General features: G+C 42.9%; 1 protein-coding gene across 1 annotated transcript; it reads right to left on the bottom strand.

The window, feature by feature from the left end:
• Positions 1-332: 332 nt before the first annotated feature.
• Positions 333-23,721, bottom strand: LOC142197636 (amine sulfotransferase-like). Its single transcript, XM_075268104.1, has 7 exons — positions 23,667-23,721; positions 12,708-12,880; positions 9,664-9,872; positions 8,647-8,773; positions 5,052-5,146; positions 3,478-3,658; positions 333-865 (listed from the first exon to the last, which is right to left on the bottom strand). The coding sequence occupies exons 2-7, from the start codon at positions 12,862-12,864 to the stop codon at positions 735-737; spliced, it is 900 nt and encodes a 299-aa protein (XP_075124205.1). The 5' UTR covers positions 12,865-12,880; positions 23,667-23,721; the 3' UTR covers positions 333-734.
• Between the last annotated feature and the right edge of the window lie 1,649 nt (positions 23,722-25,370).

Below are 25,370 nucleotides of genomic sequence, written 5' to 3'. Positions count from 1 at the left end.
ACCCTATTCCAGAAGTGTAGTTCCTCCCTGGGATCTCTACATAGTCCTGCAAGCATTATCAGAACCATCACCATACTAGAGGATAAGGTAAACTCTCCTCTTCTTTCAGCTTAAAATAGTGTTAAGCTTCCATAAAAATCAGAAATGACCATGGACCGTAAATCACATGACCATGGTCAGACTTTTATCCACTAGAAGTAACAGAATGAATGACAGATCTAGAAAACTGAGGAATTGATACAGAAAGTATATTGGAAAATTGTATATCTTTTTATTGTACATTTGTTTGTCAAATTGGTCTGAAAGTGGCCAGCCCTTTATGCTACTGTCTGGCCCTTTTAGGGTTTAAGTTTAAATCTCTAGGGGTGCCGTCATGAGTGATGGGGTAAAAGAAAAGTGATGAGTAAAGAAAAAAAAAAATCATGCAACAATTTTTTTTTTCTTAATGACTGTCTGTGAAAATCTATGAAAAATAAAAACAAGTTTACTATAATAGGTTCACATTCTGGTTTTTTGTTTTTTTTAATGGACAGCAAAATGTTTTAGGTGAAAGTTCTCCAAGGTGTGTTTCCATGTTCAGGTGTAGATTCCGATTCAGTTTTTGAAAATCAGATGGAGAGCATGAAAGGACAGATGGCACTTATATTTTTTTATATCCACTTCTGGCATTGGCTGCATCAAAAAACCTGGATATACCAATCCAGGCGAAAGGTTATTATGAAGATTACAGAATTCTAGGATGTAGTTTCTTCACAGAGGTCCCACCATAACTTGATTGGCAGATCTCCCATCTTTTCTTTGTACACTTTGTCAAACCTCTCACTCTGTGCCACGGTCATTATATTTTTCCAGTCACCAACAGTCCCTGATAGAAGAGAAGGAATGAACCAGTGTACAACAAATAATAGGATTAACAATATGGACAGGAAATCGGATGAAAGAGTGTATATCTTTGGTAAGATTTTATAAAATAGTTTTCAGTGCTGTCATTTATTTATTTTTTTATATTATATTAATTCCATTTTTTTTTTCAGTCATTGTTCATTAAGTAAGTTCTTTTTCAGGAACCCCAACACAAAAGTCAAGAGGCAATTGATAAAACACTCAACAAACAGCAAATGAGTATTTCAAGCACCTATGTTTGGAAATTTTAAAGAACTGCATTCTGTATGCCAGTCTTAATCAAGTCTCCATCTTTCCATTGCTATCCCTCTGTAATCTTTCTGTTACAGTAAAGTGAAATTAAAAATAGTTGAAAGCATAAAAAGTCATATGCAAAATAACCTAAGTAGTCATGGTGGGCGGGGAGAGACTTTAGAAAATCAAATCTGGGTATGATTGATGTCTCCCTCAGGGTAAGTTCAGACAAGAGTTTTTTGGTCCGGAACCTGAGGCGGAGGCAATGCACCAGCATCCAGCCGCACGCTTCGCTCTGGATTAGGCCCAATGAATGGGCCTAGTCCAGAGGAGGGAGTGTCTTCAGGCCGAATCGCGAGGCGAAATGGCCTGAAGAATGAGCACCTTGCTTCTTTTTCCTGGAAAAAACTCTTGAGCGGCTCCCATTGATTTCAACGGGAGCCGTCTTTTTAGTCAGGATTTTGAGGCCGTATCCGCCTCAAATCCTGAACAAAAAACACGAATCAGCAGAATGCTTACTGCCTCTTGATGCCATCTCTGCATCTAACTACAGACTATATTCCTCAGTTCTATTCAGTTGCTGCACTTGTTCTCACACCATATCGCTATCCACTATCACACTATAACTGCAATTACAGTAAGTACTACTGTCCTGCAGACGTGCTTATAAAGTAAACAGGCAGACATCTAGAATATTCTACCGACATCTAGACATGGCTAGAATAATGTAGACATTAGAAGTCTTCAGAACAGTCTAGAATGTTTCACCAATATCTAGACATAGGATATGCTTGTTAATTAAAATATATGATTTTAAAATATCGATGTCCTGGTACCAAAAGCAACGTTTCTGAGTTGAAATTAGCATTTAATATTCTTTTTAGATCTAAATAATCAGAAAATAACATGTTTAAAACAAAGACAAAACAAAAATAAAAATTTGTTATATAGTGTGATTCATGTCAGCTTTAAGGAGTGAGTTATAGCAAATTTGTTGGGCTGAGGCTTACCCCTCTCAATCACCCTACTCTTGTAAAAAGTGTCAAGAGAGTGTGAGCCATCAGTGTATGATTCAACATGTGTACATACTATATATTTTTTCTTATGTAGTGCAAATGCTTTTTCTCCTCCCACAGTCCAGAAACTACAAGGACTGTAGCTAGTATGGTTCCTTGCCTTAGCATTTCGGATGCTTAGGCCTTGTTCACATTTGCGTTCGGTATACCGTTCGGGAAATCCGCTTGAGGACTCTGCTGAATGGAATACCGAACGCATTAAAAAGCGGTTAGCTAAGAAACCACACGGACCCCATAAACTATAATGGGGTCCATATGTTTTCTGTACGAATCATGCGGAGAGAAAAGTGCTGCTTGCACCACGTGGAAAACACACAGACCCCATAATAGTCTATGGAAGGGGTAGGGAACCTTGGCTCTCCATCTGCTGTGAAACTACAACTCCCAACATGCTCCATTCACTTCCATGGAAGTTCCAAGAACAGCAGAGCAAGTATGCATGCTGGGAGTTGTAGTTTTGCAACAGCTGGAGAGCCAAAGGTTCCCTACCCCTGGTGTATTGGGTCCGTGTAGTTCATTGCTCATCACTTTTTAATGCATTCAGTATTCCATTCGGGGAGGGGATCCCCAAATGGAATACAGAACACAGATGTGAACCAGGCCTTAGGGTAAGTTCAGACGCAGAGTTTGCCTCAGATTCCGGTCCAAAAAAACGGGTAGCCGTGAGTGAAAGCTGGTGCACTGCACCAGCATCCAGCTGCGCACTCCACTCTGGATTAGGCCCAATGAATGGGCCTAGTTGGGAGGAGGGAGTGTCAGCCTGAATCGCCAGGCAAAACTGCCTGAAGAATGAGCACCTCTTTTCTTTTTCTGGGAGCCGGCTACCGGAAAAAACTCCTGAGCGGCTCCCTTTGATTTCAATGGGAGCCGTCTTTTTGGTCAGGATTTTGAGGCGAATACGGCCTCAAAATCCTGACCAGAAAACTCCATCTGAATTTACTCTTACAGTGAACCTGTAAAAAAACAAAACAAGAGGTACACTCCATTGACCTAACAAAGCAAGCCGTTCTTAAATCTGGGCATTCCAGTGGTTGACTAAAAAAAGGTTGGCCTCATTTATCCAGGGGAGAAGCCACTGTTTGGCCAGTCTCCATGTATGCTAGAGATCAGTGATGATAATAACTGCTGGCCGCTGTTGATATGGAGACATTTTTTCCTTTTAGACTGTTTCATAAATCCTTGTTTGTTTTTACACTGAAATGCATAAAAAATAAATAAAAAAAAAGGCAGCAAAACTCTGACAAGATGATTAAATTTACTTTACCTTTACGTAGAAAATCTCCTTTACTTCGGTCTAAAAATTCATTTGGAACAAATGTATAATTGGCAAGAGGATCATGTTTCATGTTCGTAAAAGTTGCTTTCTCCACCACTGTGTCTACTGCTTTCTCATCAAGGTTCATGTCCACAAATTTGCATATTTTCAGGACAGCAGATCGAAGATCCTGAAAATATGAGACATGAAAAAAATAACCACTAAAAGATGCAAATAAGGGAATAAGAAATCTTATTCTATAATTACCAGGACTATCACATCATAACTACCAAACTGGTTCAGTATCTATGCCAAATAAAATTCCATATCTCATGGCCAGTGCTGCAACTATGAGGACAAGGACAATGGCCTCAAACCATTTCCCACTGCAACCAGTTTCTGATTTTTGTTCACATTAGGATTTGTTTTCTTGTGGGACGAGTTGTATTCTCTAATGACACCCTTTACATTTTCCACATAATGTAGTGCACAAAAAATGACTTAAAAAAAAAAAAAAAGACAGGGAAGATAATATTAGCTGTCAGCCTCCATGGAGGATGCCAAATATTGGAGGAAGTTGAGGTTGTGAGCCTATTAGCCAGAACCGATTTATGTCCAGGTATCTGGATTACTGGGACCTCAGTTACTACAGACCCCCATAGCCATAGTGGAGGAGGCAGGAACTTTAAATATTTGGAGTGGAGAAAAGGCACCGTATTCCATCCTTAAATCAGGCATCCCTCATCCCAAGTTTGGGATAAACCATCACGGAGGAATTCCTAACAACTACTTCTCGTATTGGAAAGCTGCATGTGTTTCTATTGGACTTTGGCCTACCCGTGACATGTATGTGAAATTTATCTGGGATCTGACTACTGGAATTTCAGCGCTAACATGAACAGAAGTTTGCAAGTGCATTTGAGTGCCCCATGTGAATAAAGCAGTGATATACATGTTTTACCACTGCTCCATTCACTTTTATTGGACTTCTGATCTTAGACAGTCCCAAAGAAACTGAACAGAGCAGTGACCAACCACTATATTCACATGGATACTCAGGAGCACTTGTAGACCTCTGTTCTCATGATTATAGGGGGTGCACATGTTCATGTCTCATGAAATAAACAGTTTTTTTTAAAATATTCTATCACAAAGTGACATGCTATCTTACCTGCAGCCAACAAATAGTTGTATTGCTAGTTGCAACCCATCAAGGGTTTTATTAGCTTGCCAGATATTGCACAGAGCTAAGTATATAAGGCTGTGTATTGTATGTTAATAAACCTTGTCAACTATAAGCCAGAACGATTGTGAACTCAGCTCTGTGTAGTATGAAATAATGTAGTTATGTATATTATTTCAGCTACAAAATAGAGTTCAAAAGTGTAAAAACCCTTTGACATGCTTGTTTGGCTGAGAATAGAGACTCTGACATCATAATTATTGATAGATTTTATGTCTTTGGCCATAAAATCTTAATATATCATAAAGGTAAATTCCAACTGGATGCTGCAAGTGTAAAATTCACTTTGAGCATGAGCACATGTACATTTTCTTATCAAATACTGTACACTACTAGATACCTTTTTCATTTCTTCATATGTCACAAAAAGTATGTTGAAATCCTCTTTGTGTGTATACCAGCCTCTAACATGATCAAACCACGAGCCACAGAAGACTGTAAAATAATAAGAAATTTATGTTTTATAGACCTTTTATATGCTTAAAGATTTGCCAATCTCTCTAGCTTTAGAGTAATGCATGTAGCTTTATCAGCCTGACATGTATGTTGTCTGTGAAAAAGAAACAAACATATACTGTACTTTCAGTGAAAACCTGCAAATCTATCTACTACAGAGAAATCAATGGCTGTGATCACTGGACTTAAAGGGGTTGTCCGGAATGAAATTAAAATTACCCCCAAATCTAAACCCCATTCCCCGCCTAACTTCTAATTTTCTTATATTAAGAAAAATCTATGATTACCCATATCGCTGGAGCGCTCACGTGACTTCCCAGACACACTTTCTGATAATCTGGTGACGTTCTGTTTCCCAGTTTCCGAAATGGAACGTTACCATTACTCCCAACACCTCCAACTCCCAACTTATGTATCTTCCTCTCCAGAAACGGCTCCTCCCCTCTTCCTCTGCAAGCACTTCTGCAGTCTGAAGGCACTCCATCTCTACTGCGGAGGCGTCAGAGGTACTTCCGGTCTGTGTACACGCTTGCAGAGAGGAAGAGAGGGGTCTCCAATCTGCGCACAGTGAAACAAAAGGAGTAGCAGTCTCCCAGAGAGAAAGACAGGTAAATATAATGCACTGAAGGGGTGGGCTGAGTTAGTTATCTGGGAAGACCTAGTAATAGGTTGGATAGCTAGGGAGACAGGGAAGGGGTGTAGCGGAGTGAGAGAGGAGGGGGGCAGTGAGAGGGCGGTAGTGTGGAAGCTACACCAGGTAAACAAATGCAGAAGATGCCAGGAGCTCCCAGAGACACCCAGAAACACTCAAAACACTACTAAATGTATATGGGTTCACTTATTAGCCCATTACTAGCACTAACATACCTTTTTTAAAAAAAAAGATTTTTTGCCTGGAAAACTCCTTTAATAGGTGGTTCCAGGTCTATATTGAAAAACTTGTGATTGTGCCATCATGATCACAGTAGCAACAATTGCGCAGCTACATATATTGCTATACATTACGACTATTTCTATTGTAATGCTGTGTGATTGATATAGGCATAGACTTTAAAAGCGGACGATAATTTTTACTCATCCATACATGCTCCTGTGCAGGTCGGCTTCCGCTGCCACCTCTAGGTGGCGCTGCACTTATGTCAAAGCACTGAATGATGACGGGACACTATGTCCAGCATCTTAGCAATCTTCAACGTCAGCTAAATCACACTGAGGAGGCAGAGCTGTCCTGGACAGTAGTGTAGAGAAGTGAGTAAAAATTATTGACGGCTACCTATTACAGTAAAACAATAAGTAGTAGGGAAAAAAAAAGAATGCTGCCCCCAAGTCATATACTTGGCAGGGCAGCATAAAACAGAAGTCACAAACTGTTGGGGGGGGGGGGCAAAAAAGGGGTGCCATATACTGTGTGAGGACCAAGAAAAGTAGGATATATATTGTGGGGAAGACAAAAAAAAGGGGTCATTTAAATGCGGGAGGAAAAAAGGGGTCATGTGCTAGGGAGGGGCCAAAAAAGGGGGTCATTTACTTTATGGGGGGTCAAAAAAAGGAGGCTGTACAGTGGGGGGAAAAAAGGGGGGTCATATATTGTGTGAGGGCCACAAAAAGTAGGATATATATTGGGGGAGACAAAAAAGGGGTCATGTATTGTGGGAGGAAAAATGGGGTCATGTGCTAGGGAGGGGCCAAAGAAGTGGGTCATATACTGTATGGGGGGGTCAAAAAAAGGAGGCTGTATATTGAGTGGGGCAAAAAAAAAATGGTTGTGTACTATGTCCGGGAGCCAAAAAAAGTGATCGTGTACAGTGTGGGGGACATATTTGAGGATTTTTTGATCTGTAAATTGGGAGTGTACCCTAAAATTTTAATGAAAGGGTCACGCAAACAAACATGTGCTGGTTATGTCTTTTTTTTTGGAGGAGTGGGGCACCATTCTATAGTTCAGTGCAGGCAAGAGAGAGTGAAGCTGGATTCAGCTCTGGCCGAGCATTATTTTTTATATTTTATTTTACACCTCCCCAGGCCTCAATTCTTCAGTAACCCCTTTAATAAACTGGAGCAAAATGTACATCAATACTGTATCAGAAAAAAACTATATGCAGTTTCTTTCTGGCACAGTTTTAACTGCATCGTGTGAATGCACTTTAAGGCTCAGGAAGCGAAGATACTCATTCTTCAGGACGTTTCGCCTCGCATCTACTGCATGCAGTTTTTTTCTGGTGCAATTTTAATTGCACAGAGTGAATGCACGGTTAAAACTGCACCATTGTACACAAAAAAAACCAAGATATTTCAAAATTCATACTTCAGCATCCACACCAAATTCACCATTTTCCCTTACATGTTTCTCAGGAACAGAGGCATCTGTGCTCCTCTGTTTCTGGCAGGTACTGCCCCTAATGCTTCTCATCAGTGAGTCTGTCAGGAAGTGTTGGGTGCACTGTGTTCCCGAGCAGCCAAGTTCTGGCAGGGAGCAATGGGGGAGGTACTTTAAGCGGACGTGCGTGCGTAATGTCATGTCTGCTAAACGTAGGAGCTGGTTGCAATAGTGTGATGAAGACAGACATTTTTTAATTTTTTTTTTTACTTCATCTGCAGGGTAGTGGAACAAAGGGATGTTGCAGCACCCTGGATGTGAATCACTGTCTTAATGAAAAACATATTAAAACCCTATTCAAATTTGCACCAGAGGCAAACATTGCAAATTCAGTCACATAAAGGAGCTGCTTTAATATCCATTAAAAGTCAATGATGTCCCCTGAAGCCATTGATATCTGTCATAATAGAGATATACTATATCACTGTAATTGAAAGCCTAGGCCAGCCCTGCAGATAGGTTAGCATCGCCTGAATCAAGCAGTGTTTTGCCCTTGTGAATTGGTACATCAGATGCAGAGATATCACTATTGAGGGTGTTAATGTTGCTCCAAATAGGTAAGAGACAATATTTATATTTCTCAAAGGGTAAGTTCACATGGGGGTTTTGAATTGGAACCTGAGGCGGAGGCCGCCTCAGGTTCTGATCCAAAAACCGGATAGCCGCATCCAGCCATGCACTCTGCTCCAGATTAGGCCTAATGAATGGGTCTAGTCCGGAGGAGGGAGTGTCTTCAGGCCGAATCGCGAGGTGACTCCGCCTGAAGAATGAGCATCTCGCTTCTTTTTCCGGGATCCGGAAGATACTGCTCCCGGAAAAAAGACCTGAGCGGCTCCCGTTGATTTCAATGGCAGCCGTTTTTTGGGTCAGGGTTTTGAGGCAGATACGGCCTCAAAACCCTGACCAAAAAACCCTGTGTGAACTTACCCTTAAGAGTTCATGTGCTCTGCAATGTCGGGATCATTTCAAGGGAAAAACACCTTTTGATTTAGGTGTCCTTAATCTATCTTGATATCCTGGGATCTGGAGGTAGACATCCTTTAATGTAAAATGTGAAAAAACAGTAGAATAGTTACTAAGAATCAAAAGATAATTCTATCACCTTCCCCTGACATGAAGAGCTCTATGAATGTTTCCCAGTTTATTGTATGTTTTATGTTAGTTTTCATTTTGAAGAAGTGATAATAGGACAACATGGCATCTTTTGGGTTTCGATACACATATATAATCTGGAAAAAAAAAAGAACAATTCATTACAAATTGTAACAATAAATAACATGTGATCATTTCATAATGTTTAATGATTGGGCCTAGTCCGGAGGAGGGAGTTTCTTCAGGGCGAATCGTGAGGCTCAATGGGAGCCGTCTTTTTGGTCAGGGTTTTGAGGTGGATACGGCCTTAAAACCTTGACTAAAAAAGTCCATGTGAACTTACCCTAAGGCTGAGTTCAGACAGAGTTTTTTGGTCAGGATTTTGAGGTGGAATCCATTGAAATCAGTCAGTTCTTTTTTCCACGAGCGGATTGTGCCGGCTCCCGGAAAAAAGTAGCGACATGCTCATTCTTCAGGCAGACGCCGTGGCTGGTTCAACCTTAGACGTCCACCTGAACACATTCCCTCTCAACTAGGTCCATTCATTTGGGCCTAATCCGGAGAGGAGTGCGACTGGATGTCGGTGCACTGCGGCTACCGTTTTTTTGGTCCGGAATCTAAGGCGGCCTCTGCCTCAAATTCTGGACCAAAAAACTCAGTCTAGACTCAGCCTTAGTTTGGAATCCTACATTACGTTTATATCTGAACATGGCTGCCCTAGGCATAATTTTTATCTTGGTATTGTACGTGGTCTGCATTATTCTGATTTCTACTGTACTCAACATCTTACTATTTAACATGCTGTAAGACAACTGGAATTATTTCTATTTCAAGGAAGAAAACACTGACTAAAATAATAAAAATAAAATAATTAGAAAAACACAGAAATAGTTTTTTTTGTCTTTTTGGCTACGACCACTCAAAGACCAACATTATGCACTGTGAAACAAAAAGGTATGCACACATTATAAAATCATCCATTAATGGATCAATGCGAAAAATGTAAGACAATACTTGTATGATTTACTTTTGCCTTTCTGGATTTCAAATCTCTGGGCATCAGGTAATACGGCAGATGAGATGAGAAGAGACGAGGAGACGGACGGCTATTAAAGTCAATACTGTTCATACTAAATTCAATCCATGGCACTCTTGTCATATTATCAATATTTTCTGTTCCATTTCGATGGCCTTCATTAAATATTAGACTTAAAATTTGTTGGGTCCAAACTGTGCCTGCAAAATAGTTTAGCTTTTATTGTTTGTAATATTTCTTCTTATTGACAAGCTATAAGACTAAGTATTTTTCATGGTGTTGACAAAAAGGAAGGGGCATATCAGAAAAGAGGTGAAGGTTGTTGTTGTTTTGTCAGAAACATATCTGTCTACCATTTATAATAGAATAGGCAGGTAGGGCACATCTACACACGTGGTCAAAATGGTTGGTACCCCTCATTTAATGAAAGAAAAACCCACAATGGTCACTGAAATAAAATGAATCTGACCAACTGGAATTTGCCAAACTACATGTTGACAAGCCACAAAGCTTCTGGGAGAATGTCCTATGGACAGATGAGACAAATATCAAACTTTTGGCAAAGCACATCAGCTCTATGTTCACAGACAGGAAAATGAAGCATATCTTGAAAAGAACACTGTCCCTACTGTGAAACATGGAGGAGACTATGTTCTGGGGCTGCTTTGCTGCATCTGGCACAGGGTGTCTTGAATCTGTGCAGGGTACAATGAAATCTTAAGACTATCAAGGGATTCTAGAGAGAAATGTGCTGACCACTGTCATAAAGCTTGGTCTCAGTCGCAGATCATGGGTCTTGCAACAGGATAATGACCCAAAACGCACAGCTAAAAACACCCATGAATGGCGAAGAGGAAAACACTAGATTATTCTGAAGTGGCCTTCTGAGAGCCCTGACCTAAATCCTATTGAGCATCTTTGGAAGGAGCTGAAATATGCCACCTGGAAAAGGCACCCTTCTAACTCGAGACAACTGGAGCAGATTGCTCATGCGGAGTGGGCCAAAATACCTGTTGAGAGGTGCAGAAGTCTCATTGACAGTTACAGGAATCGTTTCATTGCAGTGATTGCCTCAAAAGGTTGTAAAACAACATATTAAGGGAACCATCATTTCTGTCCAGACCTGTTTCATGAGATTTTTTTTTTTTATTATTATTCTGTTGAAGCAAAAAGCAATGTCTGATTTTAATTTGTTCATTTTTACAGAATTTTTATTCATCGTTACTTTTGTCAGATTCAAGTTATTTCTGTGACCATTTTGGGTTTTTCTTTCATTAAACGAGGGGTACCAATAATTTTGTCCACAGGTGTATGTCTATCTATTTGTATTATACATTTCTGTTTAAGTTTCCTATCACTCTGTGTGTAATATATTTTATGTGTTGTGAGAAGGTGACAGGCAGAGTGCTGGAGTCCAGATATATCAACCCCAGATTTCTGACATATGGGTGGTTTAGAGCAGATCTGGAATAGGCCTCAGCCCATTTGTAGATCCTTGGCTCATTACTAGGCCAGAAAAAGGCTGCACATCCTGTATTCCAGGGCAGTTCCATGAGGTGAAAGGAGGTGTATAGTTCTGTCCTGTAACCCTGAGTCCAGTGAGACTATACTGCACTTGTTTTGTTCGTGTGGCTGGAAGTAAGCCACATGTATAGTTAGGTTATTAGTTCTTTTTAAATAGTTGCTCAGACAAGCAGGATTTTTTATTTTGTTTTTGCCTGAGGTTAAGGCTATATTTTGTCTCACTCATTCTGTGCCTGAAGTCAAGGTTTAATTATTTTCCAGTTTTTTTTCTAAATAAACCAAATTGCTGCATATTTTGTGTCTGTCTTGACTGTTTGGGTCTGCAACTACCGAGCTAAATTCCCCAAAGTGTATGTGTACATATACAATATGATATGTGGTGTGACTGCACTATTCTAGCACTCCTAGGTCTCCAAAATAATGTATTCAGCTAGAAAATCGGCTGTTATTTTATGTGGCCAAAGCATTATGGAAATAAATATTACAAATATTTGTAAATATATTTATCTAATAATAAACCTTGATAGAAAAGGTGATGAATCCAATCCTTTCCATTTCTCACAGAAAAAGGAGTGCGTGTATTGAGTGTTATAAAAAAAAAACCTCCTTTGAGGTGTGTTAAATGTCCAAGTGCAGTCAAAGGTTTAACCACCTACCACTGACACACCAGCCAGTTTATGGCTATACAAACACTTTTAATCTTATTTTAAAGGAATTCTACCATTAAAATCACTTTTTTTTCCTCGCTAACACGTAGGAATAGCCTTAAGAAAGGATACTCTTCTCCTACCTTTAGATGTCTTCTCCTCGCTACTGTTTGGTAGAAATCTCATTTTTGTCGGTATGCAAATGAGTTCTCTTGCAGCACTGGGGGCGGTCCTCAGCACTCAAACAGCAATGGGGGCCTCCCCAATGCTGTGAGAGAAATCTCCAGCGCTGCCCCCATCTTCTTCAGGAATAGCCTCTCTGTGCGTCTTCTTCTGGAGCTGGGTTCAAACTTCTAGGCCAGCTAGAAGTTTGAACCCAGCTGGAGATTTCTCTCGCAGCATTGGAGACGCCCCCAAGGCTGTTTGAGCGCTGAGGACTGCTCCCAGTGCTGCGAGAGAACTCATTTACATACTGACGAAAACTGGGATTTCTACCAAACAGTGGCGCGGAGAAGACATCTAAAGGTAGTAGAAGAATAGCATTTCTTAAGGCTATTCCTACGTGTTAGTGAGAAAAAATGTGGTTTTAATGGTAGAATCTCTTTAAATGTCCCAACGATCATTATTTTCAGATTTAGTATCAGATTTTTGCCACAGCTTTTAATGATACGCAATGAATTCCAATTTCAGATCCAGTAGAATGGCTGTAGGATTGCCTAAACAACTGAATTTTAAAGCTTGAAAAAAAAAAAAAAAAATTTTTTATTCTATTACTGTTCTTTTTTAGGTTTCTCTTTCACACTACTCCAGTATATTAAAAACTTTCTTACACAACTATTTGAAAATGTCAAGCCGTGAACTTACCTGATTTTGGGTAGGTAACAAGAAAAACATCACTGTCCCTTATTTCCATATGTTCTATAGCATCTATAACTTCAGGGGATGTAATCTTCGATTCAAAATATGTGCCTTTATGTTCAAAGCGTTCATTGTTCAGGGCTTCAAGTGCGCCTCTGTCCATTGCTGCTTCCTCAAACCTAAGGAAGTATCATTTGTGTATAATATGATCAGAACAAAAAAAAAGTTTAGAAACTCTTAGGAAAATAGCTTTTCTCGATTAAGAAGCAGAAGTGATAGTTCAGATTGAGTACAAAAGGGACAAAACATGCTAAGGGCTCGTTCACATCTGCGTTGCCCTCTCCGTACTGCAGGTTTCCGTTTCCTGCCTAAAACAGAGGCAGGAGACGGGAACCTGCAGGAGTCTCTCTCACTCATTCATTTAAATGGGTGAGAGAGATGTCCGGCCGTGAGCGGCGGTGAGCGTTTTGCGCTCTCCGCCGCGAAACCGGGTTTTATAATCCGGACACAGAGTCGGACATGCAGTACTCTGTGTCCGGATAAAAAAATCCGGTTTCGCGGCGGAGAGCCTAAAACGCTCACCGCCGCTCACAGCAGGACCCGGTCTATGGTTTCCGTCTTCTGGCATGCAGAAGACGGAAACCATAGAACGGAGACCCTGAACGCAGGTGTGAACCTAGCGTAACTTATATATAGCCTGGGTAAAACTTTAACCCTTTCGTTGCCAGGGTTTTTTGGATATTTTGCACCTCTGGTCGCCAGGGCAATTTATGTCAGTTGCTAAAAGTGGAAACCAAACAAAAAATTATATTCACCATACCTTCTAAAAATAAGAGTTCAACATGTGCAAAGTTCATTCAGATCACTCAGGCTGGGTTAACTTTTGTGTTTGGCTGATTTCAAATGGTTCATTTTAAAACCCATTGATTTCAATGGGTTGTAAAAACCATCTGCAGGTGTGCGTTCGGAACATTTCGGTCCGGTATCTGCTTTTTTGGGTGCAATTTTTCTCCATTCCGAGCAATAAGGATTCCAGACTGACAGCAACTAATATGTGTTTTTTATTTTATTTTAAACATTGAGATCTATGGAAAGAGAAAAGAATGCACAATATACAAATCGGGCAATAATAGACAAAGTGCCTGCAGGCAGAAAAGTATAATTATAACATATGAGGAATATAAACACATCCCAAAGTATACAAACATTACAATAATAAAGTCAAACACCTTACCATGTAAAACCTGATTTCTGTTCACATGGTAATGTGTTTGACTTTATTATTGTAATGTTTGTATACTTTGGGATGTGTTTATATTCCTATTAAGTTATAATTATACTTTTCTACCTGCAGGCACTTTGTCTGTTACTGCAGTATAAGGTATCACATGGTCTCTAATTGGCCTTTAGTCAGTTTGTACTTTAGTGACATTTTAGATGCTTGCAAGCAGAGAGGTTATCCAGGATATATTTTCATTATAACTAGGCCTCAGAGTTACACTAGTATTTATTTTCTCCTTACATGTGTTTGTTCTGTATAGATGCATTATAGTGCCCATATGATTACTTTTGTCTATATATGTATTTTCATGTGCAATAGAATTTTTATGGAAAGAGGATTATAAATAAACTGATCGTAGTTTGTGTCCGTTTTGCAATCCTTTTTTCCCTCTGTGCATGCTCAGACTGAAAAAGAGGGAAAACCAAAAACTAACTGGTCAAAAATGGACACAAACTGTCAGTTTTTTTGGAACGGAAACCCACTGACTAATCCATCAATGGGTGTCGGGTATCTGCTGTTTAGCAGTTTGGTATCCTTTTGGTAACAAAACATTTTTGTTTTATTAAACAGTTTGCAAACGGACGGACAGGGCCGGCGTCAGCGCACGGCATAGTCGGGCAAGTGCCGGGGCCCACAGAGCCTCTGGGGGCCCCCCGGCACTTGCCTGTCACAATTTCAGCTCATCGGAGTCCGTCCGCCGATGAGCTGGAATACATACGCGATGCAGGAGCTGTGAGATCAGCTCCTGCTTTAAAGCTCCGGCCCGGCTTGCGTGTGTAGGCGCAATGACGTCATCGCATCACGCCTACACACGCAAGCCGGTCTGGAGCTAAGCAGGAGCTGATCTCACAGCTCCTGCATCGCGTATGTGATTGGAGGGAGAGAGAGAGGAGCGTCGGGGGAACGATGGAAGGTGAGTGATAGAAGGTGAGTGTAAGTGTTTGTTTTGTATTACATATTAAGGTGAAACATAATGAAGGGGGCCCATGAAACTGGGGGGCAAATGAAGGGGAGGGGGGGAACGGCATGACACTGGGGCAGATGGAGGGGGGGAGAACAGCATGACACTGGGGAAGATGAAGGAGGTGGGGAGAGAACGGCATGAAACTGGGGACAGAGATGGAGGGGGCCCAATGAAACTGAAGGGGCAAATGAAGGGGAGGGGCGGAACGGCATGACACTGGGGCAGAGACGGGGGACATGAAACTGTGGGCAGATGAAGGGGGAGAACGTGATGAAACTGGGGACAGAGATGGAGGGGGGACATGAAACTGGGGGCAGAGGAAGGGGTTATATGAAACTGGGGGAGAGATGGAGGGGGGGCATATAATTTACGGGTGACTGTAGGAGGATTATACTGTGTGGGAGCACATAATAAATGAATGAGAATGGGTGGAATCAACATAAAAGTGGGTGGAGCTAAATTTGCAGCGGCGCGCAGAGCGCGCTGCACATTTTGCCCCTCTTTTTACTCTTTAAAAGATTGGGAGGTATGGCGTTGGTGACGCCACACTCCTGCATGACGTCACTCGCTTCATCTGCAACGCACAGTGTCTCGACTCCCCCACCTCCTTTACAAGGGGGCCCACTGAGGCTCTGTCGCCCAAGGGCCCATAAAAACCTGGAACCGGCCCTACGGACGGATACCAGGAGCAAGTGTGAACCTAGCGAAGGGCCTACACCTGCATGCACATATCTTCATTAAATCACCAGAACTGGAATGAACAAAAATTTGCTTTGAAGCTAGAAAAGTTAAAGTAACATCCTATAAAATGTATGAATTACCGTATAGTATAAGCCAAGTTTTTCAGCACAGTTTGCGCTGAAAAAGTGCGTCTCGGCTTATACTCGCGTCAATACGGTAATTGAAAATGTCACATGACTGGTCTGTAGTGAAAGACATCTGTGGGAGGCCGCTGGAGCAGCGATAGGTGAGTTGTGAGGCAGCGCTGCCTCCAGGACCGCCCCATGATGTTTCCAGAGCATCTTCTCTGCCTTGGAAACATCTTAAGGCGGCCCTGGAGACAGCGCTGCCTCACCTACCACCTATCGGCAGCAGCGCTGTTCCAGCGGCCTCCCACAGATGTCTTTTACTGCGGACCTGTGAAATTACCACTCGAGTCAATACGGTAATTGATTCGTCCGTATTGACTCGCTGCAGTGTGTCTCTGCTCCAGTCCCTGCCCCCTCCCCCAGCTACAACACACGCCGGGTGACGAGGCCACGTTAGCTCAGGCCCGCACCTGGCGTATGTCGAAGACCTCTTACGCTGGGTTCACACCTGCGTCTGGGGTCTCCGTACTATGGTTTCCGTCTTCTGCATGGCAGAAGACGGAAACCATAGACCGGGTCCGGCCGTGCGCGGCGGTGAGCGTTTTAGGCTCTCCGCCGCGAAACCGGATTTTTTTATCCGGACACAGAGTACTGCATGTCCGACTCTGTGTCCGGATTATAAAACCCGGTTTCGCGGCGGAGAGCGCAAAACGCTCACTGCCGCGCACGGCCGGACAGCTTTCTCACCCATTCAAATGAATGGGTGAGAAAGTCTCCTGCAGGCTTCCGTCTCCTGCATCTGTTTTATGCAGGAAACGGAAACCTGCAATAAGGACCGACGACGCAGATGTGAACGAGCCCTTACTGCGTCTCAGCACAGGCGGTGTCATCATGCCCCCTACGCTGAGCCGCAGGAGCAGCCACGGGAGAAGATGAGCAGTGGCAGCAGCAGCGCAAGGTCGGTAAGTATGAGAACTTAATGTTTGTTTGTCCCCAGGCCTGCTCACTGCCAACCCCCGCGTCACCTTATATTATAGGCCACGGAGGCCGGCAGTGAGTGGGCCTGAGCCCCAGCCGCTTTTTAGACCCCCGAGTATAATAATCAGAGCCCCAGGGGAGGTGAGAGAAAATAAACAGTTTTACTCACCTCTCCGGGATCCGATGTTAATCCTAGCCGGCTTCAGGCCTATATGGTAATATCCTAGATGTCACGTGGTCTGGGATATTACCATATAGGCCCAAAGCCTGTGGTAGTAGTAATAGCTTGTTACTGCTAGCACAGGCTTTGGGCCTGTACGGCATCAGGCTGCTACTGCTACCATAAGGCTTTGGGCCTGTATGATAATGCCCCAGGCCATTTTTCTTCACTACTTTAGATCAGCCTTAAAGGGGCAGGACGCTGTGAATGCCACTGTTACACAAGGTCACATACACAGTTTTATTCCAGGTCTCCATAACAACCGATCGTAGGTTTTTCACTGATATTCGAAATGAGATACACATGACACTAATGGACACACACAAACGATATACAAAATACACCAGTGCAAAATTGGACAATTCTTATGGGGTCACTACACAAACAAAAAATTAAATATACCTGTGCAAAGCCAGGTCCTCCTGCTAGTATACTATATGTACTGCAAACATCAATTACAACAAGAGCTCACATGACAGAATGTGAGCGTTCAAAACAGAATCTCATATATTTCAATGTGTCGTTACGGTCGTATATCACGCGTAATTTTGCTGTTATTCACTAATATGTTAAAAAGATATACTGCACCTATCAAACTGTGATACCAAAATCTAACTTTTTTGAGATTGCACAGCATACTGTATATAAAAAAAAAAATTTTGAAGCAAAAAAATGGTAAAAATATTTATTATTTGGGAGTTGTAGTTTTGCAACAGCTGCAAGGCCACATTGTATTCTAGGGAAAGGAGGTGATTTAGAACTCTTATTTATTTCATTTTTTTATTATATATTTTAAAAGCTTTGTGGGTTTTTTTTTAAACTATTTTATTAGTTCCTAGGGGGCTTGAACCTGCGGTCATTTGATTGCAAGTCCCATAGACGGCAATACAACTGTATTGCCGTCTATGGGACATTCTGTATATTACTATTACGGCTGGTCATAGACTAGACAATGGTAATATAGCAATGACAGGCCTGGGAGCCTTCATTAGGCTCCCGGCTGTCACCCGAACCATCGGCTCCTACGATATCGCCACGCAGGAGCTGGGCTGCAACTTTACAGGTATGGGGCCGGTGGGGACCGGCCCCGAGGGGGAGGGGGGGGGGGTAGTTTACACTTTGGGTGGGGGGCAAGGGGCTGCCAATACAGACCCGGCATCCACTGTAATAGGCGGATGCCGGGGAGGGTTAGACGCCGGCAAATGTACCGGGACCTGAGACATCGCTACACTCCTGCCCTGCATGAAGCCAGCAGCGGCAGGAGCGATGCTGCTATTGCAGGGAGGGACGGAGGAGCGGAATAGCAGCATCGCTCCTGCTAGCTTCATGCAGGGCAGGAGTGTAGCGATGTCTCAGGCCCCGGCACATGTGCCGGCGTCTAACCCTCCCCGGCATCCGCCTTCCTATTACAGCGGATGCTGGGTCTGTATTACGGCCACATTTGGAATATAAGACGCACCCTTCTTTTCCCCCCAAATTTGGAGGAAAAAAAGTGCATCTTATAGTCCGAAAAATACGGTATGCCAATTGGAATACCGTAAACATGTTGGAAACACTAATATAAAATCAACAATAAGAAAGACAACATGAAAAGAACGCACATCCAAGATTAGCATAAATATAGTATTTTTTATTATAGCACAAAAATATTATAATCAGTTAAAGATGACCTTTCATCAGATTGGGCACAGTCAGTTCTATATACTGCTGAATTCAGCACACTGTCGGCTTTCCCGATCTGTGCCCCGGGTAAAGCGCTATTGGTCCTGGTACCATAGCGCTTTACAGTCAGAAGGGCGTTTCTGACAATCAGTCTGGTATGTCCGTCTCCACAGCAGCGCCTATCACGCTGTACAGTGTGAGCAGGGAGGAACTCCCCCTCCCGATAATACTCGTCTATGGACAAGCACTGCGAGCAGAGGGAGGGGGCGTTCCTCCCCGCTCACACTGTACAGCGGATAGGCGGTGCTGTGGAGAAGGACGTACCTGACTGACTGTCAGAAACGCCCTTCTGACTATAAAGCGCTACGGTACCGATAGAGCTTTACCCGGGGCACTGTTCTGGAAAGCCGACAGGGTGCTGAATTCAGCGCACTGTCGGCTTTCCAGCAGTATATAGAACTGCCTGTGCCGCAAAATAGTAGTGAATATATTATACCATAGGCATATCAGTAATTGTTCTTTCCTCTTAGGGCTCGTTCACACGGTGGCAAAGGGGCGGATTTTGACAGCGGATTTCGCTTCAAAATCCGCCCCTTACAATGGTGGTCTATGCAGACCGCGGGCTGCTGCTAGTGGAGAAAAGAAGCGACATGCCCTTTCTTCAGGCGGAAGCCACGGCGCGCTGGGCCGCAGTTTCCGCCTAGCGGCAGCACCCTCCTATGTCAGCTCATTCGTTCGAGCCGACATAGGAGGGGAAAGCCGCGACTGCGATGGTCGTGGCAGGCGGGTTTTGACCAGAGAGAGACACGGCTCGCCGCGTCTCTCTCTGTGTCAAAACCCGCGCAGTCGGTTCACGTGTGAAGTGACCCTTAGACTTTGTTTTTTGGACTACTCATTTTTATGAATCAATTTTAAACGGACTTAATAAAAGTTACATTTTAATAGCTACTCCCTCAGTGATATTTAGTATTTTGAGTGACATCACTTCAGTGATATATAATGCTCTGATGCGTGTATCTCAGTTTGGATATCAGTGTTGGGTTGTGTATGTGGAGTGACCATGTGTATTTCAGTATTTCAGTTGGAATATGAGTGAAAAACTTGCAGGTTTGTATTGGCTAAGGGGGGGGGGGAAGCACTGTGTTGGGAATGCTGTATCTCAGCAACGGTATTTCCGAGCGAGTTGGAGTCTCGTCTTAAACCTTCCCGGATACCTGAAGTATCTCTGTACTAAATTTGGTGAAGATCGGTCCAGTCGTTTGGTTGCGCATAAAGAACACAGACAGACAAGAATTAATTTTTAGAAGATAAAGAGATATACACATTGTCTACACCTTAAGCTATTCTTTTAAATGTATTTTGTATATGAATCTGAGATTGAACATGAGTTTTAGGTGCAAATATGTGTTTTAATGCATTTTTCAAAAAATTATTTTGTTTGTCACAAAGTTGCAAGAAGGTAGATGTGGCTATCGATGACCCATTAAGACAATTGTAATCTTAAGGTTGTCTACTTTCAAAAATATATAGGGTTTAGTGGTTCACTTGTTTTCCACGGTGTGTATTCCCTACATTTTATAGGATGATACATTTTTAACATTTCCAGCTTCAAAGCAGATTTTTGTTCCAGTTCTAGCAATTTTCTGAAGACACGTGTGCGGGTTTAGGCCATAGTGATATGTATGAACTCTACACATGCTGAACTCTTATTTTTAGGAGGTTTGGTGCATATAATTTATTGTTTGGTTTCCACTTTTAACAACTAATAAATTAATTTTCATTTTTTCATAAAACATTCACTTTAAATCCAAATTGCATGAAGGTGCTTGTTCATATACAGTACCAAGTGGCATTCTGACAATGCTGCAGGTGTGTTCTTTAAGAAAATATATAGGTATTGGGGGGGGGGGGGGGTTGGATGATTTTTTTAATGTTGCAATTTAGGTTTGATTTGTCCATCTCAAAACTGTGAAAATTGCTCTGGCTACTGGAGGTGCAAAATTTCCAGAGTTAAACAAAAATAAAACGTATAGTATGTTCTCTGAATGATAGGAAAGGAGATAACGTGGACAGAAGTCACATACGGTCACATACAGGTTATGCACAGACTTATCATTGTCTCCGCTCTGCTAAAGGATTAAACTGTTGTTCAATAGTGTTCTGCCACTTGTTATCTGAATTTGCAGAATCATTAAAAGCTGATCCATTAATTATTAACCACCACTGAACTTAAATGAACTTTTAAAGCACAAATGATAAATCTGGAATACAAAGGTGTAAGCTCTGGGCGCCAATAAAAAATCTCCACAACCTCTTCTTGTGTGAAGTTAATATGCAGACAAAAACTGTATAAAGCCGGGGCCCCACGGGCCGGAAATGCCGCGATTTACAGTACTTGCAAAGTGGATGGGATTCATGCGAAACCCATGCTCACTTTGCGGAAAAATTGCAACGCAGTCACGTTGAGATTTCCAAAACCGTTGCTGTTTTAAAAGTTGCAGCATGTCAATTATATCTATGGAAATTCCGGCGACTTTCCCATAGATATAACTGTAACAGAAAGTCCGCGGAGGAAAACTCAGTGAACTTTCTTTTCAAAGCGCTGCAGGAAGAACTGCAATGCGTTCGTGCCGTTGCTTTAGCGTGGAAACGTTTAGGGTGGCATTTCCGGCCCACGGGGCCCTGGCTTAAGGGTCCATTCACACGGAAGAAAATGGTAAGGAATTTGGTTCTACTAACAGAAAAAGAAACCCATTGAAGTCAATGGGAGGCTTTTTTTTCAGCGCTGAAATTCCACACCAAATTCCTCACCATTTTCCTCCATGTGAATGCACCATAACAGTCCACTCACACGGAGGAAAATGGCACTTTATTTGGCACAGAATTTTCAGCGCTGAAAAAAAAAAGCCTCCCATTGACTTCAATGGGTGACACTAACTTTTTTTTCAACTAGCGGAATTTTGTATTGAGTTATAGCAAGTTATTGTATTGAGTGTTCTGTGTCGTCAAGTGCATTGTAGAAGATTATGGAAAACTCTGAAAAGCAGAGTTGTCCTGTTAGCTAATTGAAAGGGAGAGGATGCCGTGATAACCACAATAACCATTGCGAGGAGAAAATTTTTAAAGTTTTCCTTCTCGACAAGCCAGCATGTGTTCCTGTATACAACTGGTTGTAATAATAGATAAGAGTTTGGCAAGGGATGGGATGTGCGAAGATTTCCAGTGTCAGGCAATTAATAAGCGGGTGGCGTGGAGAAACTTGCTTCTCTGCCCCAGCAGGCTGGCCCTGATTTTCCTTTCCCTTCAATTCTCCCCCAATCTATTACTCCCTTCATGAGTTTTTTCCTTACCTCTCTTGATCTTATGATATATATACTGGTATTTATATACTGATGTTTAATAAACGTCTTCATCGAGAGACTCCTGTCAATAACAAATGTTTATGACATTTCTACTTTTATGGTCCTTCATATGACTTTTTGTTCTGTTGTGTTTTTTTAATTCAATAAAAATTATTGAAAATAGAACAACTGCTCCAGAGGCCTTGTACCCCAGAGGTCTTGCAATGCAACATGTAATAGAAGATAATGTCAGGCATGCTTGGGAGCTTTCAACAGGCTCCCGGCTATTAAGGCAATGTATCGCCAGCCCCGGATCTCGTTCCATGGCAAAATGGTCATAAAGTCTCTAATGAAATGCATTACTCCTTAAAGGGATTCTACCATTAAAACCTCTTTTTTTTGTGGATAAGATGTCGGAATAGGCTCTAGAAAGGCTATTCGTCTCTTACCTTTAGATGTGATCTCCGCCGCGCCGTTCCTTAGAAATACCGTTTTTTACCGGTATGTAAATTAGTTCTCTCACAGCGATGGGGGCGGGCCCCAGCTCTGAAAATGTGATGGGGGCGTTCCCACTGCTGCTCGAGAACATGATCCTGCGACGCCTCTATCTTCGGCTGGATCCTCCCCTTCTCTGTCATCTTCCTCCTGCGTCACCTCCGACGCCTGCGCAGTTGGCTCTGCCAGTGAGACACCAGCAGAGCCGAGTGCGAATGCCGGCCGGCGGCCATTTTTGGGAGGCCACTCCTGCATTGAACTACAAGAGCAAGAGCGGCTTCCAAAAATGGCCGCCGGCTAGCATGCGCAGTCGGCTCTACTAGTGTCTCACTGGCAGAGCCAACTGCGTAGGCGTCGGAGGTGACGCAGGAGGAAGACGACAGAGAAGGGGAGGATCCAGCCGAAGATAGAGGATCGTGTTCTCGAGCAGCAGTGGGGACGCCCCCATTGCATTTTCAGCGCTAGGGCCCGCCCCCATCACTGCCAGAGAACTAATTTACATACCGGTAAAAACCGGTATTTCTAAGGAACGGCACGGCGGAGATCACATCTAAAGGTAAGAGACGAATAGCCTTTCTAAAGGCTATTCCGACTTCTTATCCACAAAAAATGAGGTTTTAATGGTAGAATCCCTTTAAGCAATAGTCCCTGGTCAAATTTGGCAATATGGTAAGCTTTTTCTATAACAAAATATTAGCACAGACAAGCCCATAAATATTTTCATAGACTGCTAAAATATATATGAAGAAGATTATTTATAATAAGGTTATTTATAATAGCTTGCACTTCTCCTAGCTTTACCATTCGGATCCATAACCTTCAGCTCAGCACAGACATTGCAGGTAATACATCTGGCTGGATCTACATGATGTATTTCCAGAGGATTCATGGTGGGACAAGTGGACTCTGAGCAGAGCTAAAGTGCTGTTACTTACCCAGCACCAGGGGCTCAGTATGGGAGGGGAGACAACTAATTCTTATTAGAAAGGGATACGTGAGAGCTTGGCAGGAATTCACACTATTAGAAAGCGATGTGAAACTTATTTATTTCTTTATTTTTAGTACCCAGTAAGAGGAGGGTGGAGAGGACGCCTGTACATTCTGAGTCACAGCCTGAGCACACGTCCGGATCGAGTTCTCTCCCCCTTATATACTCCATAGAAGACTTTCCAGAACTTCCTGCTCTAGTTCTCCGGCCATGCCGCGGGTCTTACCTGGTGCTCCAAGGCCGCTGCAGATCTTCTCCCCCAGACTGCTCAGCTCTATAGAAGCGATGACGTGGTTGTGGCCTGAATTGGGAAAGTGGCCTCTGACAGGTGGGGCGGGGTCTCCTAACATACAGGTCTGGGCTCAGTACAGGAAGCAGGAGCGGGGCTGTATAGGACTGTACAGGGATAAAGGGTGGGATGCTGGAGGAGCTAAAGGGATGGGAGTGATAGTGTATATGTGGACTGGATGATGGTGGAGGCTGAAGGGAGAAGGAGTGTGGTTATGGGATTGCATGTTGGTTGGGACTGAAGGGAGAGAATGTATTGTCTTTACATGGGACTGCAGTAAGTGTCCTAATTATTCCCCCCTACAGGTAATAGTCCTCCCATGGGTAATACTGTCCCCCACACATAGGTAATTGTGTCCCTCAAAGCCCCCCTTCCCCTACCAGCACACACAGGTAAGAATCTAAGTTATGTTTGCTACAGGTAATAGTGCCCCCACCTCCACACACACACACACACACACACACCGATAAGTGTCCTCCCATAGGTAATACTGCCCCCACATAGCTAATTGTGTCATAATTAAACCCCATACAGGTTGCAGTGCCCCCATAAATAATAGTGCTTTAATAATCTTTTCCCCCCTTGTGTAATAGTCCCCCGTGTAGATATTGGCTATCCACAGGTCCACATCAAATTAAATACTTAATGCAGCACTTGACTTCTTCTTATGCACACCCAGCTGTGCACCTCTTCTATTGTCTTCCAGGCTACCCTGTCACCAGCAGAATGATACTGCAAGAGGTACTGTAGAGCAGAAGACAGTATGGCTGGATGGACATTAAAAGAGGTGCATACAGCCCTGTGCCGCATTTTTCAAAAAGAAGAGGTACAGTAAGAGTGCCATCTCCTACACCTGGAGATATTAGTGTGGTGATGGGGCATAAAGTCCCCTTGCTTATGGGGCCTGTCGCTGGGATCACTTCAGCTGTTTATTTTATCTTTGGCTGGAGGATCCACAGCACTCGCCAGATATAGAGTCCTGGGGACCTTCCAAGCAAGAACAGAATAAACTGAGAGCGGGTTCACACCAGCGCCCCGTCTCCGCTTTGCAGGTTTCCGTCTCCTGCCCGAGAAACTGGACAGGGGACAGAAACCAGCATTCAGTTTTCAAACCCATTCATTTGAATGGGTTTGCAAAGTGTCCGGCCGGAAGCATCTTCTGCTTCTCCTCAACGAAAACGTTTTTTTTTTTTTAACCGGACACAAAGTCAGACATGCAGGACTTTGTGTCCGGTTATAAAAAAAAGCTTTTGCCACGGAGACCAGAAGACACTCGTGGGCGGACACTGACTGCCGGGTTTCCGTCTCCTGTCCAGTTTCTTGGGCAGGAGACGGAAACCCACAAAGCGGAGACCGGGCGCAGGTGTGAACCTGCACTGAGTAACAGGCCCGATGCAGTTGCACCATTAAAGTCATCTTGAGCCCCAGGCTTTGTGTCTGACACATGTGGCTAAAGGGATCAGCATTGATATTACTCTTTTCTATTAAAACATTGCTGTAGCCCCTAAATTTATTTTCATAAGGGGTTTTAGGAAAAAACACACCCCACAGTTTGTAACGCAATTTCTTCTGAACACAGCAATACCAAATATGTAGTCATACACTGCTTTATGGCTACTTCATAGGGCTGCAGACAGAAAC

Source organism: Leptodactylus fuscus, chromosome 3 (genome assembly GCF_031893055.1).
Source record: "Leptodactylus fuscus isolate aLepFus1 chromosome 3, aLepFus1.hap2, whole genome shotgun sequence".
Taxonomy (NCBI): Eukaryota; Metazoa; Chordata; class Amphibia; order Anura; family Leptodactylidae; genus Leptodactylus; species Leptodactylus fuscus.
The sequence above is the reverse complement of the archived record's forward strand: the minus strand, read 5'-3'. Positions and strand labels throughout refer to the sequence as shown.

Coding starts and splice junctions, on each gene's coding strand:
- LOC142197636 (XM_075268104.1), bottom strand. CDS start 12,864: ATGGACAGAGGCGCACTTGAAGCCCTGAACAATGAACGCTTTGAACAT. Junction 5,147..8,646: donor GCTCTTCATGTCAGGGGAAG/GTGATAGAATTA, acceptor ATTATTTTACAG/TCTTCTGTGGCTCGTGGTTT. Junction 3,659..5,051: donor CATATGAAGAAATGAAAAAG/GTATCTAGTAGT, acceptor TCATATTTTCAG/GATCTTCGATCTGCTGTCCT.